Below are 21,892 nucleotides of genomic sequence, written 5' to 3' on the forward strand. Positions count from 1 at the left end.
CTTTTACACTTTATTATAATGGAGTGTTATAGGGGAGAGCGGGGACGTTTGCAACGCTTTTTGCATTTCCAGACAGCAACATAGTGTGGCCCAAATCCGGCCCACATCTGGTACACTTGGATTACATGCGGACCAGATGTGGGCTGGATCTGGGCCAACACTATGTTGCTGTCAGTTTGTATTGGAAAGTCAAAATTTTAATACGATATACACACATCTATCAGCTGCTGCAACATGTGTACATATGATAATATATGTACAATTTATACTTGAGTCAAATGTAGCAACTGACCCCATAACAGTGGACGATTGCAATAGTCTACGCGGAGCAGTTGCAACATTCATTAAAATGTAATGAAATCATTCTTTAATGTCATTTTCAAGTTTATTTATTTTACCTTGTGCACAGACAGGGTCTTAAAGGGATCATCCAAAAATGAAAATTTGATGTTTATCTGCTTACCCCCAGGGCATCCAAGATGTAGGTGACTTTGTTTCTTCAGTAGAGCACAAATGATGATTTTTAACTCCAACCGTTGCAGTCTGTCAGTCGTATAATGCTTGTCAATGGTAACTCCATCTATAAAAGAAAAAACACGCACAGACAAATCCAAATGAAACCCTGCGGCTCTTGACGACACATTGATGTCCTAAGACACGAAACGATCGGTTTGTGCAAGAAACCGAACAGTATTTATATAATTTTTTACCTCTAAAACACCACTATGTCCAACTGCCTTGAGCATCCGGTTGGTGAGGTCTGAACGCGCTCTGACAACAGAAGTGATGTCTCGCATTCATTGAAGTATAAGCGCGAGACATCACTTCCGTCATCAGAACGCGTTTTCAGACCTCACCAATGCAAGGCAAGGCAGCTGGACATAGTGGTGTTTTAGAGGTGAAAAATGATATAAATACTGTTCGGTTTCTCACACAAACTGATCATTTCGTGTCTTAGGCCATCAATGTGTCGTCAAGGGCCGCAGGGTTTAATTTGGATTTGTCTGTGCATGTTTTTTTTTTTACTCTTATAGATGGAGTTCCCATTGACAAGCATTATACGACTGACAGACAGCAACGGTTGGAGTTAAAATCATCATTTGTGTTCTACTGAAGAAACAAAGTCACCTACATCTTGGATGCCCTGGGGGTAAGCAGATAAACATCAAATTTTCATTTTTGGGTGAACTATCCCTTTAACTAAATTAAATTGGCTGTATAACCGTCCCCGCTCTCCCCCTACAGCGCACTACGAGCACAGTAACGACAGGACATTAAAGTTAGCTTTTCTGAGGTGAGAGACTTTTATTTTGTAACAAGTTATGAAAAAAAAACGTTAGAATAATGTCACTGATATAGCCTGACACCGCTGAATCAGTACAACGCGTTTTCTCATGCACTCTTTAATTAAAATGCATCTGACAGAAGATTAAACAGCTTTCACGCACGTCTTTCAAAATAAAAGTCAACTATAGGTTTGTTGTTGCTTCTTTTATTGCTCCGCGACCCTCTCAGCAGATTGTTTATTTATTTATTTACACAAAAACACAAATAATATAAATGTGAGTAAAAAAATACTTAAAATAACACGTTTATATGTTTATATCAGTAACTATACTAAAACCTTGGAAAACCCGTAGCTTCAAATCACATTTATTACGCTGATAAAATAATTATTCATTGCTCTAACACGTAGGTTTTCTATCTTTCTTGTTGGATGGAACAAGAAGACATATCCTGAAATAAACACCAGGGGTCACTCTTTCTCTTCCCCAAATCCCAATTTCATATATTCTTTAAAAAAATCTTTCAAATTTATGTAAACAATTCTTAAGATTTACTAAAATGTATGTTTCAAATTACACATAATAATTATGCATATAAGATACAATACTTTTTTTTTTTTGTAAAATACTTTTGAACAACTGAAGACACCTGAAGTAACAAACAACAGTGTCAGAGGCCACAAGTTTATTAAGTGGTATTAAATGAATCATTACTCTTCCTGAGTGGAGCGAGATGTTTTTTGTGCAGTTTAAGGTGATTAAGTTTAATTTCTGTTCCTGTTTTACTTTGCTTCTCCCCCTTGATTTTCACAGATTTTGTTCATACAGGGTTCAGGCTTTCACAAGTTGTGAGTTTTATGGATACTGGAAACCTGGTTCTACAATCTGTTCTCACTGGGTGTCCTGAATGTGATATAAGGGAGCTATTGTGGGTCAAGCCCACACAGCAAAAGGCCAAATCAGAGGGCAACATATGTAGAGCAGGTCATGCATGTTGTCAAAGTCATCCACCCAGATCATAAAACATCTGTGTCTGTCTACAAGGACAGAAGAAGGACTTATTCTTTTTGGTTTCACAAATCTAAACAGTTTGTCTCTTTTATGTCACTGCCTTTTTGAAGGAACACTGAAGCTGGCTGGTTTCTGTTACTGCAAGCATTTCCATCAATGAAAACTCGTTCTTTAAATCCGGCTAAAAGAGAACAGCTGCATGCAATTCAAATATTTAATTTGAAACGTATGACTAGCATGAAATGACTGTCCTAAATTCCATTTATGTTTGAAAGTAAGCTCTGACTTCATTGTGGATATTCCAAACAAGCTTCTTGTAGCCAAACAATGACTCTGTTTCTGCTCTTTGTTGGATAGTTACATCAATATACACTGTGAAAAGTGAATAGTGTGTGTGCTTGTTACATTAAAGAGTTATCAAGTTGGCTTGAGAAAGCCAACTTACTGACCTACTATTTAAGCTTATTATTATTATTCCTAGCAAAATTTTCTTTCAAGCTACAACCACCAAACTCAGGTCTGCAAAAAGTCTCAGAGACTTTCAATGAGGAGGTCAAAACTTTTGTACAATACGACTGTATTTATTATAGAGTATTTAAGCTAATAGCTAAGCTTAATGACTATCCTAGGTCAGCATGCTAGCAACATGCTAAAACATGTTAGTAATGTGCTAAATCATGCTAGAGGCATGCAGGCAATATTAACATGCTAGCAATGTGCTATATCAGGCTAGAAACATGCTAATTCATGTTAACATGTTATCAATGTGCTAATCATGTTATCAAAATGTTAAAATATACTAGCAACATTAAAAATGGCTATAAACATGCTAGCAAACATGTTAGCAACATGCTAAGCATGCTAGCAACATGTTAACAACATGTTTAATCAAGTTAGCAGCATGCTAATTCATGTTAACAATTAGCTAATCATGCTAACATGTTAATACATGCTAGCAATGTGTTAAAACATGCTAACAATGTGTTAAATCATGTTAGCAAAATGCTAAATTGCGCTAGCTACATGCTAATCATGCTAGCTTTGTGTTAAATCATGGTAGCAATGTGCTAAATTATGCTAGCAACATGCTAGATCATGATAGCATGTTAAATCATGCAAATAACCTGCTTAAACATGTTAGAAGCATGCTAGCAATGTGTTGAAATATGCTAGCAATTTGCTAAATCATGCTAATTACATGTTAAATAATGCTAGTAATGTGCTAGCACAATGCTAAGCATGCTAGCAACATGTTAACATGTTTAATCAAGTTAACAGCATGCTAATTGTTGGTAACAATTAGCTAATCTTGGTAACATGTTAATACATGTTAGCAATGTGTTAAACTAGGTTAGAAACATGCTAGCAATGTGTTAAAACATGCTAACAATGTGTTAAATCTTGCTAGCAACATGCTAAATCGTGCTAGCTACATGCTAATCATGCTAGCAATGTGTTAAATCATGGTAGCAATGTCATGCTAGCAACATGCTAGATCATAATAGCATGTTAAATCATGCAAATAACCTGCTTAATGTTAGAAGCATGCTAGCAATGTGTTATATGCTAGCAATTTGCTAAATCATGCTAATAACATGTTAAATAATGCTAGTAATGTGCTAACAATATGCAAAAACGTGTTTTTCTGATAGACTTTGTTGACTTCAAAGCATTCAAACTTCAAAGGTAAAACCTTCAAACCACAAGCTTTTAAAACTTCAAAGTTTGTCATCAAACTTTACTCATATATTTATCTAACCCTTACAATTACTGTTTGATGTAACCCATTGAAGTCAGGTAGAATCAGACAAATTAAATAATCTTTTTGACTTGAATAGAACCAATAAATGTAGACATGACAACATGAAGCACAATTCTGATATAGAGAGTGAAAAAAAAACACATTATATTGAGCCATCAATGGCCGCACATGTGTTTTCCATTAGAAAGGAGATAGATGTCATACAATAGCCGTGTGTAGGTGTACTAGAGACACTTCTTTTTTCAATTTAGTCCACAGAATTATAAATCACCACTAATATGGCTAGATATAACAACACTTTACCAAAACTGGATATCTGATTGAAATGTAGGCGCTCAAAGTAGTGGACAAAACATGCCTGATTACCCTGGATTGATACTAAAGAAAAACAGACATCAAATGATTTATAAAGGTCTCAGGCATCCTACAGTGTAATCCTGAATTTAATACAGATGTAGACTTATTAGACTTGACATTTGTTTCCGTGCAATGTTGTAATGATTTTAACTTCATGGTTAAACATTTCTAAGAGGAGATGAGCATATCCACAATATTTTTCAGCACATTGACCTTTGGTTGCTACATACTGCAAACTGTAATAACTTAATAAGTGTGTTTGCCAGCAGCTTCCAGTAGCACTAAATCTCACTCCCCTCTCTGACACAAAACAGTCTGCCAGTGTCTCGCTATGGAAGTAAAACGCTGTTGGAATGTTTCGTTCGGGCTGCCAGCTGAGAAAGGGTACTGTACACATATGTTTCCTACTCCAGCTCTGCTGGGATACTCGAGACATCCCATCTCAGGACCGCTGCAGGGTACAGAAGCTCTGTTTAACATCCTCAAACTGTTCCAGAGTGCGGTGATATAACAAGCACAGTAAAGTGAAATGGCAGGTTTAAACGACAGGCATCTTTCCATGTAAAGTCATTATGGAAGCTCCCATCAGATTCCAGTGATTGGTTGGGATCCAGAAATGGCAGGGCTGTTCTGATAGGCTCATGGACAGTATGGGTGGAAAAACAATGCTAAATGTAAATAATAAAATGCAATGAACTATATAATTGTGAGTTTAGGGCAGCAAATTAAATAGGTTTAACAACTTTTAAAGACCCCATGAAGTTTTATTGCTTTTAGTCCATGTGTTAGCTTTAAGGTCATCTACTGTACATGTTAGTGCTGCCCTAAACAAAAAAAAAAATCATGATAAAATTAACCTTTAGCAGATATATGTATTGAAAATTTATAGTATTTTTCTTCTAGGCAAACAGAAATAAATATTGATGTCTAATCCTGAACCTTACTGATTTTTGTCCAATCAGATGTTCTCTAGAATGAGAATGCCCCTCCCACTAAAACCACCTGCATCTGGCAACAATGATAAACATGGAGAGATTATTTACTTAACTTTTTAACTTAATATTATATTAATATTACAATTGATGGACATTTCTGTTACTTTTTATGAAAAACAGTTTTAGTACTATGTTGAGTCTCTGGATGATGTTCAATGTAAAATCCAAGTCCTGAAGCAAAATAAGCCACATTAACTGCTGGTAGATTTTGGTTATGATGTAAAATTTGCTTTAAAAGGCCCACTGAAGTGCTTCGGAACGCGCAGCTTTATTCATTATGTTGACGTAATTTCCAATGAAACAGGAAGACAGGGCGGGATATATCTAGAAGCCCCTCCCCTTTTAAAAAAAAGGGCCAATAGCGTTTCGCGTAAATCACAGCTTGGCTAGAGCTCATAAAACACGATTTTCCTCATAATCTCTAACCGTTACTCCTCCATATTAGAATTTAAATGCATTTTGTGGTCTGTGCCGACTCTCGCGTATGATCCGCTCTGTGCTCTCGTGTGGATCGGAGCAGACTGTGCTCGCGCTGCGGCGGTTCACGTGACACTAATGCAAAAACGGACTTCATTCGTGTCAATGGAAAACATGTTTACACTGTCTGAATCGTTCCCTATCCTCTATATAGTGCACTATGTGCTATTCACCATATAGAAGCTAGTAAACATGTGAACAAATGGCCGATTTCAGCGTCTGTTTATAGTGTAGGAGGGGGCGGGACTTTAGATTCTAGAGATTATTTGATTGGACAGAAGATTTGATGTGAAGCTGAAGTCTGCGGTGATGTCATGAAAATCTATTTTAGCAGAAGTGAGAGACTGTAAGTTTTGAATGCTTATATCTATGTCTACATAACACACCATCTTATTCATAACATTAAGGCTGACATATTCATACTAAAAGCTAAAAAAACTTACATTTTGATTCAGGGTGACTTTAAGCAAGAAACAGGAAACATAAAGGACTTCTTTAGTCATGAATAATGAGAGCAAGCAGACTTTTAAATGATCATCTGAGTGAGACTTTTAATTCCACACAGATTAATCACCACATAATGACAATCCACCACATTGTGAATTCAGTTCAGTGAACTGACAGATTGGCTTATAACAGACAGAGCAAAGTACATTCAAGGGCACTGACTAGTTATATGTAAACTATAACTCTTTGGCTACAAAATGGTCATTTTATTATGAAATATGAAGACAGGAATCTTTGGTTCTTCATAAAATATCTTTGGTACAATATGACAAATAATCTGCACAAGTTACAGGTTTTACATTGTAGATCATGGGAAATGAAGACATAAATTTGGTCTGTGTTTTTTCATGTGCCCAAATAGCATTTGTTCCAGCTTAAACCATGCAAACATGCTACAGGTATATCAAATACAACAACCAAAAACAATAAAAAGAAATACAAAATGTTAATAAAAAAGTGTTAACCAACATCTGATTCAAATAACTCAGATTGAAATTCCAAAACAGAAGTCGAATGAATATCCAAAACATATGAAGTGCCATAACAAATCGCTGTCATCAAGTTGTGATATTTAAAAAACATTGCTCTTCATCCAAGGGTCTTTGGCATGTGAAAAAGTTGCAATGCAAATTGTTTTTGTTGCCTGGATTTTCTTAGTCTTCTAATTATCTCTCCACCGCAAAAAATAAGACATTGAACGGAGTGTTTCCATCCTCTTAAAGTGGTGGAGGTTAAAATGAATTACAGTTTTACATTGCAGAGCTACGTTTACTGAAGACGAGGCATTATTCTGCTGCTCTGACTTCTCAGGACCTTCTGGAAGAGTTCATCTGTAATGTGACAAGAAATATATTAAGACTCACTATTTTTTACATTTCAATACAGTCACAAGCAAAAGATGAAATATATCTGGGACTCTTTATTAATTGCATTTATGAGGCATTAAAGTTAGTAAACAATGCATACCATTTTTCATTACATAAGACCCAGCCTGGGATGGAAAATTGAGAAGATATATTTCATTTATTTTGATAATTCAAAAAAGCACAAAATGTATTTATAAAAAATGAAATTAAATATAGGCACTGATTTATTGGGAAAAATAGTTTATGACATATACTAACCCTAACAGCAGAGGTGCGTCTGATTGTTGAGCCTTCAGCCTGGTCACTCACAGTCTTAGGAGCTAAAACACAGTGGCACATCACACTGTTATGAAGCTCTGAAATAAGATATTTATTTTATCAAAATGTTTAAGAAAATTTGACCGATGGCTTACGCAGTGGCTTTACGATTACGTCAACAGCATGTACAACTCCATTGGTAGCCATCAGATCACCCTCGACAACAGGCACTCTGTTCACGTATATGGTGGAGTTACGCTGAAAGACATAAAAAAATCAGAATGAAATTTAAGAATTATCAGATGAAATCAGGAATATTTCACCCATAAATGAATATTCTGTCATCAATCATCATTTACTCTCCCTTACTCCATCAAAAAATGTTATTTTTTCTATGGAAAACAAAAAGAGAATTTTATATTTTTGACAAAATGGCAGTTAATATTCATAAATTCTTTGATGATTCATGATTTTTTTGTGTGTATTCTGCAGAATAACAGCATATAGTTTGAACTTACATCTGAGTGAGTAAATAATGACAGAAAATTCAATTTTATATTGATATTTATATTCAAATTCAAATATATATATATATATATATATATTAATGTTATATATATATATGTTTTATATATATATATATATATATATATTATTTTTTTTATATATATATATTAATGTTTTTAAAAGAAGTCTCTTCTGCTCACCAAGGCTTCATTTATTTGATCCAAAATACAGTAAAAACAGTAATATTGTGAAATATTTTTACAATTTAAAATAACTATTTTCTATTTGAATATATTTTAAAATGTAATTTATATCTGTGATGGCAAGCTGAATTTCCAGCATCATTACTCCAGTCTTCAGTGTCACATGATCCTTCAGAAATCATTCTAATATGCTGATTTGCTGCTCAAGAAACATTTCTTATTATTATCAATGTTGAAAACAATTGTGTACAATTTTTTTTCAGGATTATTTGATGAATAGAAAGTTCAAAAGAACAGCATTTATCTGAAATAGAAAGCTTTTGCAACATTATAAATGTCTATACTGTCACTTTTGATCAATTTAATGCATCCTTGCTGAATAAAAGTATTAATTTCTTTCCAAAAAAAAAAAAAAAAAAAAACTCTTACTGACCCCAAACTTTTGAATGATAGTGATAATGTTACAAAAGCTTTCTACAAAAGTAACAGTAAAGACTTTTATGTTACAAAATATTTCCATTTAAAATAATGTTCTTTTGAATTTTCTATTCTTTAAAGAATCCTGAAAAAACAGTGTATCAGTGTTTCCACAAAAACATTGAGCAGCACAACTGTTTTCAACATTGATAATAATGAGAAATGTTCCTTGATCATGTGACACTGAAGACTGGAGATGCTAAAAATTCAGCTTTTCCATCAAAGGAATAATTACATTTTAAAATATATTCAAATAGAAAACAGTTGAATTGTAATAATATTTCACGATATTACTATTTTACTGTATTTTTGATCAAATAAATGCAGCTTTTGAAGAGACTTCTTTCATAAAACGTGTGCCAGTATGTCAACCTATTTTCTACTTCTTTGCAGATACACAATCTAAAAAGCATTCTTTTTATGTTTCACTCAATAATAAGATAAGATTGATTGCAGTAATGAGTACTAACAGTGCCTAACTCCAGTTTATCGCCTTCAAGGGGCTTCATTCTGGTATGTGAGGTCACAGCGCCGCTGACCAGGAACTCATCACCAATGTGGTATTTCAGAAGGCTTGCCAGCTCCTTGGGGTCTCCTACGTACAACAACAGATGTAAGTATAGGCTGCACATCCACAAACACATCCCAAATCTAACCAGCTTGTGCGTAATCATGCACTAAAAATCAGTTTTATGAACACATATGGTGACACAAGAGTGGCTCATTACTCATGAGTTTGTAGAGGTCGGTGGAAGGCACTGCATTGAAAGCAGCATTGGTGGGGGCGAAGAAGGTGTAGGCCCCTTTTTTGTTCAGGAGCTCGGTCAGGCCTGCTGTCTGAATGGCGCCAACCAAAGTGCTGTATGGATGAAAGTTCATCAATGCACATTATTAGGAGTATATCTTTAGGCTATAAAAGACAGCTAGACTGACAGCTCAAATTCCACTCAGGTCATCAGAAAGCTGAAGAAATTACAGCCTCAAGTTTGAACACGCAACTACATGATTATCATTATGAAAAAAACCTTTTGAGAGACTGACGCTGAGGTCTTTGAACGTGGGTGAGAAACGGCAGCTGCATATTTCCTTTCAATAAGACTGTGAAAAGAATTACACCCTTTATGGTGGAACATTTTTTCTTCTAGTTTTTTATAGGGCATTTTGGGTAATGCACCACTGATGTGAGGTACTGAAGGTTTATCCCTCTAGATTGGTCATTAGCATCTTATTTAAAAGGAAAATGAAAATCCTGTCATCATTTACTCAACCTCAAGTCATTCTAAACCCTTAAGACTTTGTCTTGTGTGGAATACAAAAGGTGAGTTTTTGAAATTTTTTCCATTTAAGGACAAGGTCGTTTGAGTGTCAAGATCCAAAAAGTAACTGTAAAAACGTCATAAAAGTAGACTATACGACTTAATAGCTTTGGTGTGCCGGTGCCTTTTGACACCAAACGCCATTTGTTCTCATGTGTCTTCTGACCAAATGCCATATTTGACTTCAGAGCTATGGCAGAAGGGAAGATTTAGTGAATAACACCTAAAATTTCAGAAGGATATATTGTGCACAAATCATAGACAACTTTCAACTTCAAGATATTCTCGTGTCCTACTGAATATAGAAAGTCATATGGGTTTGGAAAGACATTAGGGTGAGAAAATGATGCAAGACTTCATCTTCTTACCTAAAACGATCATCTGCCTTCAGGACGTCCATGACAGTTCCCATGGGGGGTGTCAGGAACTTATCAACGATGAACATATTCGCGAAGCGGCCATTTTTGTCATGGGCAGCAATGCAGGCATTCTCAATGCACAGGTTCTGCAACGTCCAAGCAAATGAAATGGTTAAGGTTATTGGTAATACACATCAGCAGATTTGTTTCAAAGCTCTCTTTTCTCTCAAGACTGATGATGCATGAAGTGGGCTGTGGAAAATGTTAAGGTGATCCAAAGGAGAGGTTTCCGGTGGTCTGGCAATTCCATTACGAAGCAGAAATGTGAGAGCGCGGACAGAACTATACCACCCTTGCTGCCAGCTACAACATGGCTAGAAATAAAAAACGTGGCTCTTATGTGTGTGTTGACGGATTGATAAATATAAAGACTTACATCTCTGAACACAAACACTCTAAGTTTCATTCCACCAAGAGTCTCCAACTCTTGTCCATGGTAAAGGCTCTTGGAGGAAAACCTCTCTTTGAGAATGTGGTTTCTCAGCAGTTTCTTCATGTCGGGTGTCATGGCCAAGCTCTTGTCTGCACACAAATGATACAATAAAAGTTATTTCAGAGTTTCTTGAAGCTCAGTTGCTAGATTAATGAAATGGAGTGATCCAACCTTTAAAAGCATCATTCAGTGGGGCTATTAAGGTCACAGCCTCAGAACCAGTGAGATGATCGGCAAGACCAGCGTCTTTAAAAAGCTTTGAGGCTGTAGAAACAACTGATCCCTCTGCAAGCTCCAGGAGGGTCTTGGCTAAAACAAACAAACAAGAAAGCACATTAAAGTATTGAATACAGTATGGTTAAAAAGTCAATTAAAAAAAAAAGAGTGTCCAAGACACAGAAACAATTTTCGGCAAAAGTTTAAATGTAAATATATACAAAAAACATCATGCATAGCTAATATCATGTGTACCACATAGGGTTGGGAATCGAAAATCGATTCCAGTTCTGAAATTGGATACATAAAGTCAGGAATCGGATACTTGTTATGAAATTAAAATTTCGATTCCTCTTATCGATTCCTTTGTGTGCATTTTAGTATGACTTTAAACCATTCAAGCACAAGAAGACCCACGTGCTGAAACGAGAACAACGTGCGCACAGAAAGCCGCCTCTCATACTGTATAGTATGCAATACTGAACTGAGTTCTCTTCCAGGTCTTTTCGGATGAATACACACAAAAATATGTCAAAATATCTTTGTAAACACAGCCGGTTATGTCTAAAGTGAATGAAAAAGCATGTGTAACAGTATATTGGATCAGTGCAGCTCTTAAAGTGACAGCAGCCTAATATTCCTGCTGCCATCTCTATAATAACGTTAATCAAACAACAAAAGACAAAGAGAAAATTCACTCGCTGAATAACCTTTTGTGACTATATTTGTAATGTCTGTTTTATTTATAAAGTGCTGAGTTATTTTACATTTGATTAAAGTTTCTGTAACTGAATACCTGAAAATCTTAAAACACGTTATTTCAATCATATCTTTGCTCAGTTTATTGTGCGACTGCTAAGTTATTTATTTGTTCTTTTTTAATTACTGAGTGTTTACTTGTCTTTAATAATGCTTGAAATGTATATTAGTTAGGCTATTTGTTTTTAAACCATTGGCAAAAGTTTCTTGTGTAAGTGTTCTTTAGCCTGTTAATTTTTGTTCATGGTATTCAGCTACAATGAGAGAATAAGAGATAAGAAAAGAGAATTATAAGAGAATTGACTTTTTTTTTTTACCTTATTCGAATCGAAATTAGGAATTGATAAGAATCGGAATCGATAAGCAGAATCGGAATTGGAATCAGAATCATTAAAATTCAAACAATACCCAACCCTAGTACCACATGACATCATAAAATAAATCAAATTATCCGACTTTATGCCCTGAAAAATATCAAAATTAATGAAATCAGAAATTTAAAAACAAGTATAGTGTACAATAACAAGTATATAGTAGAATTTGTGTATTCAAGCCATTGTATGAATTGCACTTTTAATGTATTTTTTAATAATTGAGAAAAAATTGTGTCATGACACTGACCCTAAAACAGCAAGTAAAAATGAAGTCTAAAGATCATACCTGAGTCAGGGATGAGGAGTTCATTGATGTAGTGAACGACTCCATTGGTTCCAAGTTTATCTTTCTGCATGACGACGGCTTTGCCGTTGATGGTCATCTCTTCACCGTCGCAGCCGACTTCCAGCACGGAGCCCTGCAGGGTTTCCAGAGGAGTTCCAGCCACAATGGACTCAGAGCAGTGCAAGTTCTGCAGAATGTGGTAATTCAGCAGATCTAAAGTGGATTGAGACCAAAAAATTATGACCAGATGACAACACATCTCAACATCAGCACAGCTGGAAAAAAACATGCCATAATAATCGTTCTGGACGCAAAAAATGAAACTGCTGTTGCAGCATCTGGGGTTTTTCTCCAACATAAACTTAAATCCAACAAAACAAAATTGCCCCTATTTTTGTCTTATTGTGTGCACATTATTGCAAACAAAACTTTGTCTTCATGATCTTTTAACATAATAGCTTTCTTTGCTTCTGAAACATTTTTTTGTTTGGCTGACTTTACAAATAAATCTCCAACCACTTGGCTCCAATCTGGTTTGTACTGTAATGTATACTTTTCACAATCCAACCACTTCCCAATGGATAAAATTAGTCCCGTTTAACATTTGTTCCTCATTGAATATCTAATTTCACTCAGAAATGCATGAAGAAGACGTGCTGAAGAAGAACAAAAGTACCTTTAAGAGCAACAGGGTCTCCCAAAATTCTGGTCAGTGTTTCTGAAGGAATCTTCTCAAAGGCTTCATTGGTTGGAGCAAAGATGGTGTAGGAGCCCTCGTTCTCCAACAGACTGGTGAGACCAGCGGCAGCAACTGCAGTCTAAAAGGGAAAAAGGTCATTCAGTGTGCCATTTATACTACATAAAATTAAAAGCCTATCGAACCAGCAAATTCCCTCAATCTACCCGTAGAGTGTCCAGGTCATCATCGGTGTCAATCAAAGAGTTGACATTGTTCGTAATGGCGGTGATGACTCTGTCAACAACATGCACAATTCCATTGGTGGCATGCTGGTCTGTCTTCACGAGCCTTGCACAGTTTACTGTCACAATCTGCAACAAAATATATGGTTTGGTAATGTGCACACAACTTCACAACAAATAATTTGAAATTAAAAACACTAGTCGACACTACTTTTAAAGGGTTAGTTCACCCAAAAATGAAATTTCTGTCATTAATTACTCACCCTCATTTCGTTCCAAACCCGTAAGACCTTCGTTCATCTTTGGAACACAAATTAAGATGTTTTTGATGAAATCCGAGGGCGACTGATGGGCGATTTCAAAACACTGCTTCATGAAGCTTCGAAGCTTTACGAATCTTTTGTTTCGAATCAGTGGTTCAGAGCGTGGATCAAACGATCTCAAACTGCCAAAGCCACGTAATTTCAGTAAACGAGGCTTTGTTACGTCAAAAGTGTTTCAAAATGTAAATGGTTCACATGACTTTGGCAGTTTGATACACCTTCTGAACCACTGATTCGAAACAAAAGATTCGTAAAGCTTTGAAGCTTCATGAAGCAGTGTTTTCAAATCGCCCATCACTAGATATTGTTGAATGAAGTCATTATTTTGGTTTTTTTGGCACACCAAAAGTATTCTCGTCACTTCATAACATTAAGGTTGAACCACTGTAGTCACATAAACTATTTTAAATATGTCTTTGGTAGCTTTCTGGGCATCTAAAAAGTGTAAATGAACTTGCTGTCAATGGAGGCCTCACTAAGCCATCGGATTTTATCAAAAATATCTTTATTTGTGTTCTGAAGATGAACGAAGGTCTTACGGGTGTGGAACGACATGAGGGTGAGTAATTAATCACAGAATTTAAATTTTTTGTGTGAACTAACCCTTTAATAGTATTAACTAACCATAGATAAAGTAAACAACATATTTCCAGTGAGAAAATCTAAACAAGACTTGGTTAAAGCAGCAAACCGATGGCTTTTCACATTTGACTTACTCCATTAGAATAATGGTGGATATGAACATCAAAGTCCTGATACATGGAGGGGAACGAAACACCATGCTTGAGATCGTCAGAAGTCAAGCGTTTGTTGATCATGTGGTAGTGCAGAGCGTTGAGGAGTTCAATGTTGACGTTGCTCACCAGGGCATCCAGAATTTCCTACAGCACATTTTGAAATGACATTGAGCTTATTTTGATGCTTTAACAGTTTGATAGACAACACATAATGTTTTCCAGGAACTCTTTGTCTGCATTGCCTGAAAATGACGGGAAACACTTTATTTGTTCTATGTGATCTATGGAGACGCATTGCTGGGAACTCACAGCGGGAAGCGCAGCCCAAGCCTCATTGCTGGGAGCGAAGAATGTGAAGCTGCCGGGTCCTTCGATCTCCTCCTGCAATTTCGCTCTTTCAGAGTACATCTTAGTAGTAGTGGCTCCAACCACACCCAGGGTTTTATAGATGTTCACCAGAGGTAGAGCTTTGAAATATAAATCAATTTTTTTTATTTCTATATTATAATAAACCTCCTTTCATGAATGCAACTCAAATTACATACCTGCTGGACAGCCTTTTTCGCCAATGGCCTTCTCATAGCCAGGGCAGCACTCATAGCTGATCACCCTACAAAAAAACAAATGAATTTAAGATTTGAGACGCTAAAAAACATTGCTCTATGCTTCATTGAGGTTTACAGAAGATTCTGTACAGATCCTATTGGAAATGGGAGTTCTTCAAAAACTTCTGCAGGAAATCAGGTCTATATTTCTCTCTTTATTATTATGAGGGCTGAAGCGGAGACAACCAACACACTCCTCGACTCCTCTATACTGTACTTCTTCATTAATTTCTTGCCAGATATTTCCATGATAAATAAGGTCTGTGCTTGAGTTGGTCTTAGAGGGTCATAAAATCTAATTTCCTTTGGTAGCACAAGAATCCAGAGGCACAGTATGGGCCAGGGGAAACTCCTGAGAGGGAACTCTAACACCAGTAGTTCTGCCAATAAAAACAATAGGAAATTCCTAGGAACCACCATGCAAAGATGCAATAACTGGGATACTGGAGATTGACACAAAGACACGTTTCCATTTCAGATCACTTACTAATGCAGTTAATCTTTATATGCATGATCAGTTTCATTAGGTCAAGTTACTAATATTAACTCAATACTAAAAAATGAGTCTGTATTGGCTGGTTTTGTTTGTTTTTCTATGAAATAAACATTATTTCATGAGTGTAAGGGGACTAAAACATTATTGTATGGGACTAAATAATGATCACTAAATCCATTTTAAAGCCATCACTAATCTATAGACTTAAAGGGTTAGTTCACCCAATGAAAATTCTGTCATTTATTACTCACTCTCATGTCGTTCCACACCCTGTAAGACCTTCATTCATCTTCAGAACACAAATTAAGATATTTTTTAAAAAATCCGATGGCTCAGTGAGGCCTCTATTGCCAGCAAGATAATTAACACTTTCAAATGCCCAGAAAGTTACTAAAGACATATTAAAACAGTTCATGTGACTACAGTGGTTCAACCTTAATGTTATGAAGCGACGAAAATACGCCAAAAAAACAAAATAACGACTTTATTCAACAATATCTAGTGATGGGCGATGAAGCTTCATTAAGCTTCGAAGCTTTACGAATCTTTTGTTTCAAATCAGTGGTTCGGAGCGAGTATCAAACGATCTCAAACTGCCAAAGTCACGTGAACCACTGAAATTTCTAAACACTTATGACGCAACGAAGCCTCATTTACTGAAATCACGTGACTTTGGCAGTTTGAGATCGTTTGATACTCGCTCCGAACCACTGATTTGAAACAAAAGATTCGTAAAGCTTCGAAGCTTAATGAAGCTTCATCGCCCATCACTAGATATTGTTGAATAAAGTCGTTATTTTGTTTTTTTGGCGTATTTTCGTCGCTTCATAACATTAAGGTTGAACCACTGTAGTCACATGAACTGTTTTAATATGTCTTTAGTAACTTTCTGGGCATTTGAAAGTGTTAATTATCTTGCTGGCAATAGAGGCCTCACTGAGCCATCGGATTTCATCAAAAATATCTTAATTTGTGTTCTGAAGATGAACAAAGGTCTTACAGGTGTGGAACAACATGAGGGTGAGTAATTAATTATAGAAATTTCATTTTTGGGTGAACTAACCCTTTAAAGGTAAAGTATGTTTGTGCTTATTTTAAACAATATGCTAAAATATGCAACATAAGAATCTTCAAATAATTAGATTTCTTGCCATAATATAAAATAGCTCTTTGACTTAATTGTTTAACATATTTTGCTGAAGAATCCTTGAGGATACATCAATGATATATTCCATGGTATGTGCACATTTTTTAAAGGTTGTTCACATACCAGTTCCAACAAATTGTTAGCATACTAACCTACAGCATCTTAAAGTGTGATAGAGTGGAAGACTAGAAGGCAAACGTAAACAAAGACAACAGTCCTGACATTCAGGCATGGGGTAGACTTGTAAAATGCACGGAGGAGGAAAGCAGACTGAACTGATTATCAAAACAGATGGTAACTCAACTCCTGTTTATCCTCTGCCAATGTAAGCAAAGATGGTAGCCATGGATTTCTGACAAAATAAACAGCTAGGCTGCATTAGTTATGTATTGTGCACTTTCAAGTGGTGCAACAAAAGGTTCCAAGAAGTATTGTGAAAATTGTAATATGCTAGGCTATGTTGAAATCTAATTTCAGTGTATGGATGGTCAGCTGATTTATCATTTTGCGTCTTTTAAAATGTCTCACTTCCCATATTTAAAGGATATCAAAAGTGACTCAATGATTTCTTTGACAACTTCTTCTTAAATTAAAAAAAAAAAATCATTAATTATAACTTTAAAAGCACAAACATTTTAAATGTTTGCAGAAATTATCCAACCATATTATCACCAAAATGATAATCACAGATATTCAGCAAAAGGTTTTCTTGAAAAAAAAAAAAAAAAAAATGCCTGAACCAGGTGTTTAGTCAAAAGAGAGCACTAGAGAGTAAATACTGAAGAAAGTAATTAGTCTCTCCTCAAGTGACCTGGAAACATCCTGTTCCACAGTATAAACCAGTCATACAAAGAGTGCAGTTATTCCCACAAAATTCCTCTGACCCCAAACGTCAAAACCCCAAAGAAACTCTGTAAATCAAGTGAACTTCAGTGTCACAGAACACAACCTTGGGCTTTCGGTACATCCTTTCACTGCAAGACTTTTTTTTTTTTCACACAGACATCAGAAAAACAGAAAACTCTTTGAGACCAAGTCGATGATTTGTGTGTGTTTGGGGATAATTTAAGGCCTCAGGACTCCCAACTGAAATCACTTCCTAAAAGCATCCAAGCACCCACATCAACTCTGACTTCCTTCTTGCTTTCTTGAGAACTGCTATGAAAGAAACTCTGTTTAAAAATGGGAAGATGAATAAAACAAATGTCTCAAGATTTCGCTGTACACTCTTAAATTTTGTTCCTGATCTGAGTTGCCAAACAGACAGCTTTTGAACAATTGAATAAAGAAATATTGAAAAAATGCATGACAAATAACAGGCAAAATAAATGAATAACCAAGTATAAGTCAAAATGATCTACACTAACATACTTACATTTACAAAATGGGAAAAAAATCTTGTCAATTTTTGATGTAAAAGTTTGACACTTTTTTCAAATAAATTAATAGTTTTACTCAGCAAGGAAGCATTAAACTGAACAAATGTGACATTACAGACATATTAGATTAGATTAGATATATTATAATGATTTCTGAAGGATCATGTGACACTGAAGACTAATGATGCTGAAAATCCAGCTTTGATCACAGAAATAAATTGCATCTTAAAATATATTCAAACAGAAAAAAAGTTTTTTTAAATGTATTTTTGATCAAATAAATGCCTTGGTGAGCTGAAGAGACTTTTAAAAATCTTACACACCTCAAACTTTTGAATGGTACTGCAAATATTAATAACATATGGTATCATAAACACTAATTCAGCAAAGTATCATCTCTATCCAGGATACATGGGATTATTCAAAACATCTTCAACTAAAAAACTCCCAAAACTTGTTGGTGTACCTTAGCATGCACACCTTATGTAAGCAACATTAATCTCTTACATAATGTCTCCAAATCTAGACGCAAATAAACATTCCAGACTTCATTCCAACATTCTTAATAACCATCACGGAACAAACTGTACCAAAAACGGCAACTTCACCAATTCTATGATTTTTATTTCTCTTTTAAAACTAATTATTGTTCTAGACACTGAACATGCAGTTCCTCCTGAATATATATTTGTCTGTGGAATGTTCATAACACCTTTCCCCCCATGGGGACATTAAGTGTCTGTCAATCAAACAGTGTTGCTACAAGTCTTAGAGAACTGAAGAGCTTTTAGACATAAAGGCACTCAGATTTGTCAGCCTCGCATTAATGCACTGTTCAGGATGTTAGGCAATTTAACCCCACCAAGACTGAAGCCAATTACCAAGAGACATATGGTAACCATTACTACACAGCGTTCTTCTATATCTACTGTCAACTTGAACTCAAATACCCTGTTCACCTGTTTCATACAAAAGAAAAGTGGGCTTTACCAAAAAAAAAAAAAAAAAAGAGAAAAGTTAATCTGTCCATTGTGTAAAATTATAACTTTATGAGCTACACAGCTGGTGGAAAATGGGAACTGTGTCATACAACACAAGAAACACTTTAGCTTAAAGCCATTAACACTTTAACAAGACATTTCCTCTTCACTCCAAAAGGTTGCTATTTGGAAAATGCTCATCAAGCCCTATGAATTTATCTGATGAAGAACACCCCACAGGGTAATAAACATTATTTAGTACAACCACTTCAAACCGTATAGATGATGCATTTTAACTCCTGGGTTGGAAAGGTGATATGAGTTTATTCACATATTCATCTCTCAGCACATTTAGATGAAAATGCTGAAAATAAGTCATTAACTTAAACTTCAATCTGGTTCCATAAATGTGGGAAAAGGACTCTGGTTTGACAACTGGTGAAATATTTTCCATCTAGTTATGTCCTGAGAGACTTTTTCCTTGAAACTTGAAAAGACAATGGTATTTTATCTAAGAAGAAATATTCATCATGTGGCTCAGACTTTAGCACAGTAAAATACTGGAACATGTTTGCAAAATGCAAAATGTTATCCTGACAACTGTACGTGCCCTTAGATAGATAGATAGATAGATAGATAGATAGATAGATAGATAATTACAGTTTCTATATTAAGATATCTGAGGTAACTCACGTTGGTTTGCCACATATTTTGCGGTGATACCACTGCTTGCAGTTGGTGAAGTACTTCTTATCCGTTCCTTGAATCTTCTGCATAGCACAAACATTGGGTCTGCAACGCAAATCAAATTCTTTAAATGCTCTATACATTCAACAAATGCTTAAAGCATTCTGCAGGACTAAAGAAAATGTAGGCTAAATCTTTTCACTGATGTTCAAACTGCATATAAATCAGAGGGTCATATGTCTTTATTTGCGTTCATGGTTTTAAAAATACAGTAGTCTATCAGTCTTTAAAATGATCAATGAAAGACTCAAGTGTATGAACACTGCAGAACAGCCCTTACCCATGAGGTCTTCCTCTTATCCTGCTGTGCTGAAGAACCGCTTGATACGGGGATTTCGCGGCGAAAACTGTCGCGATTAAGGTGATAGCCAGAGCAAACAAAGTTAAGCGCTTCATTTTGTGTCCCTGCACGCGCACTCCACAGCCGCGATGAGTGCAGCAGGACCGGCTTTAAATACCGAGACCCCCGTTCTCTGGGTGGGGCTTCACAGGACCAGCAACACGACACTTTCACTCACAGACACTTACAAGTAAAATTTTCTACCATGAGTAGAAGTTTTTTTTTTGTAACACTTTAAACATTATACTTCTATGATTATTTAATGTAATTAAAACAAGGTGTAAATGTGCACAAAATAATTGAGTAAAACAAATAAAATTATAGGCTATATATATTTTATATTTTTTTATAAAACTTAAAGCTGCAGTCCGTAACTTTTCTTTGGTTAAAAATGATCCAAAATCAATTTTTGAGCAAGTACATAACCAGCCAGTGTTCAAAAATATCTCACCTTAGCCCGATTCACAACGGTAAGCTTGTAATAATGTTTTATAATAAAATCGGTAGGGGAGAGTGGGGTAAGATGAGCCATTTTTTTTACTTATGTGGTCCTCAAGATAAGAGAAAATGAGGCAGAAGTACAATGAAAGTATTTAAAGTAATTTCATGATGTTTCCTCTCATTTTAAATGATCAGAATACATCTATGTCAAAGGGTTCTTAAAATATGGCTTCATATAAAAAAAGTGTTCCTCTGGCTCAATTTACCCCAGGTAAGGGGTAGGTTGAGCCGAGTCAGTAGGTGGGTGTAAACTGACCATCTAACTGAATCTGAATCAAACCCATGTGAAATTTTAAAGATAATGCACCTATTTTAAAAACTAATTTAATAATCACATTTCCTTTTACAAATATTCTTTGTTAAATTATTTTACCAATATTTCTTTTTTTTTTTTAAAGCTAACTTAACATAAAACCAACCAAATGAAATTGAAATTTCAGTATGTTTAATTGTTTGCATTTCTGAAACAATATGTTGAACATCAAAGTTGTAACCTTTCCATAAACAGACTAAACAGAGAGTTTGTTGAGTAAAATTAAATAAAAACTAAATAAGAATGAATATAAATGTCACTGAAACTAATAAACGTTTTAGTCAAAAGGTTCTTGACATGGAAGTTTTTCTGCAATGTTGATCATGTTAGGCCATTAGAGACTACAGGTGGAAAGATATATATGATTAAACATCCTCTGGTTCGTATCAGAGAAGGATTTGGTGTACTTGTACACTGTTCCTATCAAATAAACTCGAAAATAAAGATTAACTAAACCAGTTGCGTAAAATTACATTGAAATGACACCAGTTTATCCTTCAGATTTAACTTAAATTCATTGCCTTATGGTGGGGTAAGTTAAAACGCTGGCTCAATTTACCCCACAGCATTTGGCTCACTTTGCCCCATAGCTGCCATTTTAGGAAAAGCTAGCTATCTTACCAATTCAGAATAATATTTAGCTAAATGTTTTGAATAGTTTTATACGTTGCTAAATCACCAATATTCATCATAAATATTTTTACACCCGGACAAATGAAACAGCCATTACATCTGTTATGTTAAAATTTTACTTTGACAAGCCAAAAACAGTTTTTAAAGTAAATAAGCGACTTCCACTCCTCCCATGTGCTTCTCCTTTTCACAGTCTGGCAGAAATGATGGGTGGTTCTAAAATATATGGTCACATGACAATAAAATGGTACGGTTGCCAAG

The 21,892-nt window shown here is 35.4% G+C and overlaps 1 protein-coding gene across 2 annotated transcripts; it reads right to left on the minus strand.

Annotated features, from left to right (window-relative positions):
* Positions 1-6,412: 6,412 nt before the first annotated feature.
* Positions 6,413-20,377, minus strand: tgfbi (transforming growth factor, beta-induced). Of its 2 annotated transcripts, XM_051860433.1 has the most exons (17): positions 20,125-20,377; positions 19,791-19,889; positions 15,036-15,100; positions 14,800-14,957; positions 14,470-14,634; positions 13,413-13,559; positions 13,186-13,327; positions 12,510-12,722; positions 11,046-11,183; positions 10,818-10,963; positions 10,391-10,527; positions 9,435-9,565; positions 9,177-9,301; positions 7,675-7,777; positions 7,520-7,581; positions 7,362-7,386; positions 6,413-7,225 (listed from the first exon to the last, which is right to left on the minus strand). In XM_051860433.1, the coding sequence occupies exons 1-17, from the start codon at positions 20,238-20,240 to the stop codon at positions 7,164-7,166; spliced, it is 2,034 nt and encodes a 677-aa protein (XP_051716393.1). In that variant the 5' UTR covers positions 20,241-20,377; the 3' UTR covers positions 6,413-7,163. The 2 variants fall into 2 exon arrangements, with proteins under 2 accessions (XP_051716393.1, XP_051716395.1); XM_051860435.1 differs by lacking the exon at positions 7,362-7,386.
* Between the last annotated feature and the right edge of the window lie 1,515 nt (positions 20,378-21,892).

This window comes from Ctenopharyngodon idella, chromosome 14 (genome assembly GCF_019924925.1).
Source record: "Ctenopharyngodon idella isolate HZGC_01 chromosome 14, HZGC01, whole genome shotgun sequence".
Taxonomy (NCBI): Eukaryota; Metazoa; Chordata; class Actinopteri; order Cypriniformes; family Xenocyprididae; genus Ctenopharyngodon; species Ctenopharyngodon idella.

Bases quoted from the DNA above. Each gene is read 5' to 3' on its own strand.
- tgfbi (XM_051860433.1), bottom strand. From the start codon at position 20,240: ATGAAGCGCTTAACTTTGTTTGCTCTGGCTATCACCTTAATCGCGACA. The intron at 12,723-13,185 runs GTACTTTTGTTC...AATCCACTTTAG, and splicing joins AGACCCTGTTGCTCTTAAAG to ATCTGCTGAATTACCACATT. The intron at 7,778-9,176 runs GTTAGTACTCAT...TATGTCTTTCAG, and splicing joins ATAAACTGGAGTTAGGCACT to CGTAACTCCACCATATACGT.